Raw genomic sequence first — 10739 nt, 5'->3', positions numbered from 1 at the left:
AAATAGAGAAACTTTTTAAGAAGAAAGATAGAGAAGCTCTATCGAACCTTTCAAGTATCGCCAATTCATCCAATGAAACGAGCTCGTTCGCAATGTCGTTACGTAACGTATATCGTACGTAATAATCGTACGTAACGTCATGCAATCTTGTCATGTCATTTTCACACGTTTACGTCCCAAGTAAAACGATACGTGCAGAGGGGCTTCTCGTATCACTGAGTGTCGATCCGTTCTTCTGTGATGACCGATGTTGAATGAATGCGCGAGCACGAATAGGTGAGCCGTATATAATAGCGAAGACCCATACGTTCGTAATCAGTAAAGTGATACGCAATGATGGAGAATGGATCGTGCGCTGTTATCCGGTCTTCCGCAGGTACGTGAAATCTTCGAACAAATTTTCCTCTGTCACTGGACGAAAAATTCCTTTACAATTTCACCGAGAAAAGTAATAGTTATTTTTCCAATTAGCGTGATATATTTTTTGTTTTAATTTTAAATAAATAATTACGATATCGTTATTTTTTTGTAACTCAGTTTTTATTAAAATTTTATTAAAACATGATGCAAGGTTCGTTCTGAGATAAAAACTTATTTTATAATTTTACTTCTTTTATTTAATTTTATTTAATGATATAATCAAATTATTATTTTATGTTTTATATCAGTCATGGAATGAATAATGAAATAATAATAAGATAACACTGACAGTAATAATTTATGATGATAAGACTATTATTAAACTATGCTAGTTATTTTGGTTATCATATAACGATTAAAAACCGTTTATAAAAATTACAAATTATAGTAGTTTTGTAAGCTAATAATTTACTAATCTTAAAAAATATTTTAATAGAAAGATTAATAATAAATCTCGCAGCTTTCGTACATAATTTTCACATTAAGTGAATAAAATTTAACCTTTTTACTACAGTGCTGGCACAGCTAAAACCATTGACGACAGTAGAAAATTTACTCAAACGACGTTTGCAGAAATTTTTATCAATCAGCGATATCCGAATATTTCAGGCGATTACTGTTACTACGCTACGTTAACAGCAGCATTTTATCGAATAAACGATAAAAGAGACGTGCTGGGTTGAACGTACTTAGGGATTAAAAAAATTTTGAAATGTCGATAATTTAAATGTAATTTTTTAGAATCAGACTTTGACACAAACGTGTGATAACAATTCCTTCAATGTTTGTTTCCTCCCGCGTAAAATAAATTAATGTTGTGAAACTTTATGAAAAAATGTTCTTTTTAAACCCCTTGCAACGAAAGAAGATCATACGGCGGATTTTAGTGCTAAATATACATAAATCTCTAAAGTTTCCAAGGATTCTTCAATAAAATAAACTTTTCTATGCGTAATATATTACAGTTTTAATTTCGGATTATTGCTAACTTATTTATTCTTCATAATTTCTTATAATAAACCATTTGATTACGTCACATTGTATGTATTAGCATCAATTTTACGTGGAACGTATAATTTATAGCTGATTGCTAGTTTATAATCTTTGAAACTTAATAATCATGAGGCTTCAAATGATTTACATCTACACATAAAATTTAAATTTATTCTCGCTTTCTTAGAAACATTACGTCGAGTATTCTTGAAGAATCGCGCTTTTCATTGAACATTTGATGTTTTACAACTCATACTCTAATGATTTTGTAACGGCTTGTAATAATGTAATTTTCTATATGAAATATTTTAGTAAACAGCAGTGAGAGCTTAATGATACTGTCGTTGAAGTAAATATTATTTAAAATAAATGAAGAATGTTAGAGTGAGGATAATAATATAATTGTCATGTAATTTATAAAAGTAGTAAAATTAAATGACAAGATACTTGAGTGACAAAGATCTTGCATAATTTCGAGAGTCAGTTCCTACGTCTTGCGAAGATATGTTACATCATTGTCAACACCATGACTACAGCTCACGTTACTTTACGAACACATGTTGCAAATAGGTTCAAGTTTATTTACGTATTTATTGCGACCATGAAGCATCGTGATCCGCGTAATATCTGCAAGTTTCGTTATTATTAAGGCCATTCTACAATTGCGTAAACGTAGTTGTAGGGTTGTAGGAGTAGAAGTAGTAGTAAGTGTTGTACATCAAAGTAATATACAATAGAGTGAGATACGTCGTAATTGAAATGAATGATTAGTTAGCTTTTACGTCCTATATCGTTGTAGTCGTGGAAGATCAAGTTCAGCCATCTTTTACAACAGGCTTTACAATCGGAAATGCTAGTTTAAAACTGTGTTTTACAACACTGTACAACCGCTAACAACCACGTTTACGCAATTGTAGAATAGTCTTTAAACTGATATACGCATGTTAGTTCAAATGCAATTTATTTCAGTGTTTTATCTTATCTTGCAGCTGTTAAATAAACATAACACTGCTTTGAAGATCAGAAATATTTGTAATACTATCCGTAAGTTTTTCCCGTAGCGCTTCATACTACTTTGACATGCTTAATTTTCAGACACGATAAAACGGTTCCAAGTTTATCTAAGAAAACATGAAAACGATGACAAGTTGGTGATTTCGGAGGCCGTGGAGAGGCCAGGTTCGAAGCCCGGCGACAATTACACATCGGTGTTGATCAGAACGAAAGTCGTCGGTACACGCGGAGATGGAAGTCGTTAGTTTCATTACTTTTATTTTTAGCTCTATATCATTACAAGGACAAACGAAAAGTGTTAGTGGGACCCGATAATGTCTGATTTCACAAAACGAAATAATTTTAATTTACGTAACTTCACAATCACGATAGAGATAGTGGGATACAGAACAATATCTTATTATTTATTTTCATCGATTCAAAATTACGTAATATTTCAAGAAAGCATATATCTTATGTTTATATTTTAAATGAAAACTTATTTTACGGCAAATTTTATTAATTCATTGTCTAAACAGAAGTGAGTTTTATTAATTCCTTTAAATGTTTTCATTATTCACCAATTGAATTGGTCTCCTGGTTTATTACATTTCCAGTGTTAGTTTTGTGGAATTTTATCTATATCGTTTTAGTTAAAAAAAATTTTTTTTAAATATTTATCTTGTATTAAAAAAATAACTATGTTATAAATGTAGCACACATGAATACGCATACATGGATAATTTCTTGAATTTTTTTCTACGTGTGCACAGCGTACGCCAAGACTTTTATGACGAAGACGATCGTCCGAGATAGCAAAATCTCCACGTTGGTAGATCTTTCCGATTTATTCCGTATGGAGGCACATGCTTATACAATAGTATTGCCTGTCCTTAGATCCTTTGGCCCTCAATGTATATATGCCGACAAAGATACTATAATAATGGAGGATTTAGCTGAAAAGGGATACGTCAACTGCGAGAGACGCAACTATATGGACTTGGATCATACTATTTATGCCTTAAAGGTACGTTTATTCAGCTGATAATTTGATTCTGATGGCCCGTGTCCACGCTGGAACTTTATCATTCCATAAAAGCTGCATGTTGACAGGCTACACATTTATCGGAACTCGAACTTGGACCAAGTTCTAGTATCGACCTTGAGACATGCACTGCTTATATATTATCTCCATTTGCTGTGATACAAAAAATTGATAAGAAACGATAATAACAACCAGGAGATGATACCAATGTGGCTAGTATTATCTTCTATGGATTAGAATAGAAATTTTTGACTGATCAATATCACAGATTACTGTGATATAATATATGATATAATCCGACATTTTATGATACTTGTCAGGCTTTTGTACATTGGAATGATATTAATAAGAACTTTTAATAATAAAACTTGCTAGGTTTTTATATCTATGCGATTATAAATAACATAAATCTGGACTTCTTTAATTAATAAACCAATCTGACTGAATTAATCTCAACTGTTAATTTTTTGTCATTATTTTATTAGATGGCACTCTTTTCCTCACATGTTAATTTTATTGCATGTCGAGAATCAAAGATAATTCTTAAAATTTGAAAATTAATAGCTAAATGATATTTTGATATTAATTATATTTTTATCATTTCTCTGTAAAACTACTGCCGAAAGATATTTTCAACTCTTATCAAATTTTAATTGACTTTATTTATAATCCAAGAATTTGTCAGTAATTCGGCAATTTTATAACTACATCGATTTTGAGAGATTTACAGTTGTATAAATACATATTTTTTATTCACCTGAATATCTCACTTAAATTAATAGCATATATTTTTTATATTCTCCGCAGAAACTTGCCAAGTTACACGCGTCGAGTCTAGCTATAAAGATCAATGATCCGCGGCAGTTTGACACGCTCAACATGCATATCGAAGAAATAATTTACAAGAACAATTCCGAGACATCGGTAATGAGGGCGTGCACCGATATGTGCGTGAAGTCGATACTACAATATTTAGACATGGTAAAGACACAAACGCCGGAGTTGCAAACCATTAAACAGCACATTGCCATCTACGTCGACAAAACGTACGATGCAATGCGTCGACTGTTCGTCGCACCGAAGCAAAAATATGACACGATCTGCCACGGTGATCCGTGGGTCAATAATTTGCTCTTCCTACACGACGACGACGGCAGGATAATCGATCTAAAGATGGTAGATTACCAGATAATCAGGTATACCTCGTTGTCTACGGACATCCTTTACTTCATATATAGCAGCGTGCAATCGTCGTTAATCGAGAGGAGTTTCGAGAGCCTCATCAAGATCTATCACAACGAGTTTCTCAGTGAACTTCAACGATCGCGCGTAGACGAGAAGATTCTGACGGAGCTCGGTATGGAATGGCTGAATAAGGAGTTGCGAACTTACGCGTTTTACGGGCTGCTCATTGGGTGCTTTATGATCAATCCGATTTTGGCGGAGGAAGAGGACGTTAAGCAATTTGAAACGGTGGACTTCGGTACGACGAATCCGTTCTATCAAGCAGACGCGAATTCAGCGATGAGCGAGAAGAAAACCAATCGCGTCAGGTGCATCACGTCTCATTATTATAGGAGACTACATTTGGGTATTATTAGTGACGATATCGAACCGATTTCCATTACGAGACAGGATTAGCAATAAGATCGCTCTTTTTTTTTTAAGTTTGCCCTTTTGTGAGTAAATACCTTTACACTGTTAAGGCTATAGCATGAATTTTTTAAATTTCCTTTATACAACCTATACGTACATGTATGTAGGGTGTTCCAGGAAGAAAGGTTAATATTCTGGGAGGTGATAGTATCGGTCATTTTAAGCAAAAATGTTCATATGCATATATGTCCCATTCCCCACTGTTTCCGAGATAGAACTTGAACAGTTCTACAATGTTATCAGCACAACAGACGTATAAGAGTAAATTCCCGTAGACGTTTATGAGGTTGGATGAAGGGTGAAGTGTACGGGGGAAAAAGTAAATGCGCGAGACATTCAAGTAGCTCTATCTCGGAGACAGTGGGGAATGGGACATATATTCATATGAACATGTTTGCTTAATTCCAAAAGGTAGTGAAGGCTCCCAAAAACAAAGTATATATATAAAGCAATAAAAGTCATAATTTCTCTTTAATAAGAAACGAACGTTTCGACCCTTCTTCGGGTCTTCTTCAGTGAAACTCGTTTAAACCGAATAAAACGTAAGACACAATCTTAGAAAATCTATGACTTTTATTGCGTGAGAACTGAGTTCTGTTCATTTTGTGGCTCACATTGGCACTTTCCCCTTTCTACGTATTTTTGGTGAAAATGACCGATACTACCCACCACCCAGAATATTGGCCTTTCCTCCTGGAACACCCTGTATATTTTGCGAAGTGTCTCTATAATTGTTTCTTGCGAGGTATGCAGCTCGGAATATACAGGGCGTTTTGGAAAGCTTGCGGAGACATGTCACACGCGAATAGAAGTGATTTTCGAAATCGTAATATTAATGCGTCAGCAGGACAGAGATATAAAAGACAAGTGGTATATTGACTCCAGGTTGCACAAAATCATTTCTTAACAAAGCGGTTGAGTAACGATGTTCTAAACGGCGATTTGTGCAAACGGCGGTCTTTCTCACAACACAATTTCGAACTCGTGCCGAAATCTATCCGCGACGCCCGTCTATTTCATCGCTGCGGTGTTATTCCATTATTTCAAAGCGATATTCTACTGTGATTATTGTTACCGACGAGACCGCATTGCAGACATCCCGGGGTGAGGTAATCCTTCATGTTTATTAGCCTCATTATTTTATATTATGCGGGAGAGGCATAAGTTAACTCGCCTTAGCAAAATCCCGCTGAAAAGGTCGTAAGAAGGTAACCGCGGCCAAGCGATATCATCTTTATCAAAATTACTTTTATTTACACGCGGATTACATATGTACCGTTATACATGTATAAATTATTCGTATCAAATATCAATGACATCAGCCCGCGTGACCGATTCATCCGCGCGAGCTTAATCGCTGTTATTAGAAGCAATTGAAAGGGAGGACGTAAAAACATATATTTCCAATTGAATTTTGTGTGCAACCAAGTGCCGCATGTAACAGAAAGGTGAGAGATCAGCGGAGAAAGCGGCGGTAATATCGAAGGTTAAATCACTCGATGCCCGGGCACCGGCGCTCAAGACGGTTTCGTCGTGGAATTAATAGGGAGGCGATGTGCGGAGCCGTGTCGTTTGACTAGGACGGATGCGTGCGATAAGTTAAGGTGTCAGTTTCGCGGCTTGTGCAGCGGGCCAATGTCCCAGGGCGTGGGAGCGCCTGTCGTTTAATTGCCACACTCTTCTCTTCTCGTTCCACCGGCGGAGTGTTGCATTGTTCCCCGCACAGGCACGCGGAAACACGCGTGTAACGTCGAGAGGAATATTTAAAATGCCGGAAGGACGCGTTCTCTCGCGCCTCTCGGCGCGTTACGTGGGCTCCCTTGCCTCGCCTATTGTTCGGCGACGCCGTCGGTGTCCCGGGTGTCCGCGTGGTAGAAAGACATCGATAAGGATCCACGATCTCGCCGGCGGATTAAGGCCCCGACGACGTAACGTTACGTCGTCCCACACCGCGGGGAGCAGGAACATTTTTAGAAAGTACGACGAACATCGACGTTGGATGATTGCTATCTTTATTCTTAATCCGCGCTCGCGCGAGTTCATATTTCCCGCCGCGCTCGTGGATACGCGCGCGTATTCATTATCGCGCGGAACGGCGATATCAGCGCGCGATGAAATTACGTATCGCGAAAAACATGGGCGATTTTTTGGGGATGGTGCGAATTTCACGATTTATGTGTTTTCGTTTCGTCCCATCGGATCGTTGGCTCGTATCAGGGACCAATTTGCCTCGTGCACCGGCGGGGCTGGCAAGTGAAACTCGTTACTTGTAACGAAGTTACAGTTACGGTCACTTTTTTCGGTAACTCTAACTTAACTTCATTACTTTCTCTCCATCTGTAACTGTAACTTAACTCAGGTACGTCTTTTCGGTAACTAGTAATTTAATAGATATATCGACAGTTGCTTTATATTTTAAATCTCTGCAGATCGCATTAGGCCTTGTATTACATTAATGCACAAACGCCTTTATCGACGCTTTACGATTCAAATGCAAATTTGATATTTTTATTTTCGTTGCAAGAAAGTAACTGCAAAGTAACGATTCGTCACTTTCGGAGTAACTGTAACATAGTTGCATTTTTAGCGAAGAAACTGTAACTAGATACTTTTATAAAGTAACTTTCCCAACCCTGTGTACCGGATACCCTCGAAAGTCTCGCGAAATGCGTCGTCAGTGAAATAGTCTCTGCAACGATCACGTATTTGGTAAGTTCATTAACGACTCTTTCGGTCACTGCCGTTGCACGAAGCTTAATAAGTCTTGCGAGCTAATAATCAACAGTACACGGAGAGAAAGTTTCTTAAAGTTTATCCTGAGAATCAGGTGATCGTGGGACAACGTGGCATTTCAAAGAATTGTATGAGAGTTTTTTGAAATTTTACCATGCATTCTACAAATAATTATACTTAATTTTACTAGTAGAATGTATGGTAAAATTTCAAACAACTCATCCCAGATAGCAATGCATGTCTAAAAGATGTCGTAAAGATATCTTTAAGACAACTTTTAGACGTACACGTCTAACAGACAACTTAATGCCGCCTAAAAGACGTCTTTTAGACATACATGCTATCTGGGATCTAGTTGTTCAAAATGCCACGTTGTCCCACGATCACACGATTTCCAGGGTAAATTTTAAGAGAAAATTCTCTCCGTTCATACATTAATGCGATTTATGTTAGTTAAATTGTATTCGTTGAGATAAGATGTAAATTACAACATGTTCATTCGAAATGTAACAGTTCAATAGAATCAATTGTTTGTGATGACGCAAATGAGTCCTTTAAATAGAGATCGAAGTGTGCGATAATAATCCGCGCTCGTTGAAATATAAGGAACAGAATATTCGGGGCGTACATTAATTCCGCGATACAACTTGAAAATACACCCGGTAGTAAGACGGTTCGCCCGCTCGGGACTTGTATCTGTTCGAAAACTATAATAATTGAATAGAATTGTTTGAGGTAACGTTAACGAATGCATTAAAACAAAGCTCAAAGTATGCGATGATAATCCGCACTGATTGAACTGAAAGGAACAGAATATTCGGCGTACATTGATTTTCCATAACTTGGAATATTTCCATCAGATTCGCCCAAATGACTTTCGAAATGAAACGAAACAATCGATCGGCGTGGTTGATTATTTATTATCAATTATCCAACAATTATTTATTAACCAAACAATTTTACATAAAATTATATATTCGCGACATTTGTCATATTTCGATAACTACCGGACGTACGACGTTAAATTGCATATTTTAGTTGATCGGTCATTAGTCGATGCAATATTTCGTTGATCAATGTGTTACCATTGTTAACATTTCCGAGACAACGGTTTGAATCGCGCGGCACGCGACTCCGGGCTGAAGTTGCCGCGCGTCTTCTAATTTGTGCGCCGCCGCCATTAACGGAGCGTGGACGGCACGGGACGGATCGTCTCCGGGATGAGCGGCGTCACGCCACGTTCAATTGGTAAGCGAGATCCATATTAACCCTGCCGTTTATCGCCGATCACCCAATTATCGCGTCGTGTGTAACAGATTCGGCGCTCGTACCTGATATTTTGCTAGGGCGTGTATCTCGCGAGCGGGAATCCACCGGCGAGAAGCGACAGTCGTATCCCAGCGAGAAATGATTCGTCGATCGATGTCGAAACGACGCCGAATCGTCGTCAACTTGACGGTGTCGAACGATCGACGAATCATTTCTCACCGGGATACGATTGTCGCTTCGCCGGTGTCGCGTCGACGTCAGTTTGACGGTGTCGATTCGACATCGCTTCGACAACGATCGACGAGTCGTCTCTCGCCGGGTCATAAGTGTTCGATAATGAAACGACAACCGCGAGAGTGTATTATTAGGGAGCTTGAATTATTAGTCGAAGTACTCGGGGAAATGCAGGAACGCGAAGTTAGGCGCAACAGGTGTGGAGCGTCGCCGCGTCACTTTTGGCGCGCGCCTATGCTGCACCGCGCGATGCGCCCAGCGCCCCTCCGCCATCTTAGATGGCGTTCACGGTTCATTTGCGTATCGTCGCGGGCGCTCGAACGCGCTCGCAGTTTCGCGTGTTTTACCTCTCGACTGTAGGCAGCGTGTGATTAAGCGTGCGTCGTGCGCGATTAACATTGAGCGCGTTGTGCAAAGTGCCGCGCGATCGTTGCGTCCGAGTGACTAACGCGCTTAATTGTAACCAGCGTGTTTTCCAGCGTGCAGATATGTCGGTGCGACTAATTGTGAGACGCGGCAACGGAGAAAGGGGAGGTGGCCTCGGGGAGGCATCGCTGGCGGTGGCGGTGGAGCAACCGCGAGGTGAGCGTTTCATAATTTATTCCATTATTCATTACTGATGAAAGTAAACCTTGGTTTGCGCAGTGGCGGTTTTAGAGCATTGTATAATACAATGCTGTAACAAATATCAACAATAATAATAATTGTGTAATATGCACAATTAGTTTTTGCAATATTAAAATTTTTAAGCGTTCGGTAAAATATTCAGTAAAATTCTAAATTAAAATCTTTCTCTATTGATAAAATGTAGCGCTCAGTAAAATATTTGTAACACAGTTAATATCAATAAAAATATATACGTGAAATATTAAAAGGATTTCTCGTTGTTTCAATTGTCTATTAATGTCAATTACATATTAGATTTCTGCTGATCGAATTAATTAATTAAATAGTTGTCCAAGTTACAAAAACGTTATTTCCTGCACTTGATAATTATACTTCGATTTATTTTAAGCAGTTTTATTTGAATATATTTATACGTGTTGCAGATCAATGCTGGTGACACAACTGCGCTGCTGTGCATCGATGTATCGGTGAGAAATCAATTATTTGTTATTTTATTCTTGGCGCATTGGATTTATGAAAATGATTTTAAACGTATATATAAAGCTGGATATACATAGAGGGAAAGTCTTCTAATATCAGATAGCAGGTTTTCAATACCCAAATTCAGTCACAATTTTTTTTTCGCAATGATTACACAATCTAAGAATAAATTTTTCACTAACCAGATTTCGCTGCAAGGCCAATAAATTGATAGTGGAATCAACAGATGATGCCTGTTGATTTAACACAGAGCTGTCCACGAACTGCTCATTTCGGCCGATTTTCGCAA

The 10739-nt window shown here is 38.0% G+C and overlaps 1 protein-coding gene across 1 annotated transcript; it reads left to right on the top strand.

Moving 5' to 3' along the window:
• The first annotated feature begins 218 nt into the window (after positions 1 to 218).
• On the top strand, positions 219 to 5156 carry LOC105569983. Its single transcript, XM_012026876.1, has 4 exons — positions 219 to 376; positions 2509 to 2667; positions 3180 to 3433; positions 4259 to 5156. The coding sequence occupies exons 1-4, from the start codon at positions 334 to 336 to the stop codon at positions 5090 to 5092; spliced, it is 1290 nt and encodes a 429-aa protein (XP_011882266.1). The 5' UTR covers positions 219 to 333; the 3' UTR covers positions 5093 to 5156.
• The last annotated feature ends 5583 nt before the right edge of the window (positions 5157 to 10739 follow it).

Source organism: Vollenhovia emeryi, unplaced genomic scaffold (assembly GCF_000949405.1).
Source record: "Vollenhovia emeryi isolate VEMERY1.0 unplaced genomic scaffold, V.emery_V1.0 DF939122.1, whole genome shotgun sequence".
Classification (NCBI taxonomy): Eukaryota; Metazoa; Arthropoda; class Insecta; order Hymenoptera; family Formicidae; genus Vollenhovia; species Vollenhovia emeryi.
This window is presented reverse-complemented; position numbering and strand designations above follow the sequence as displayed.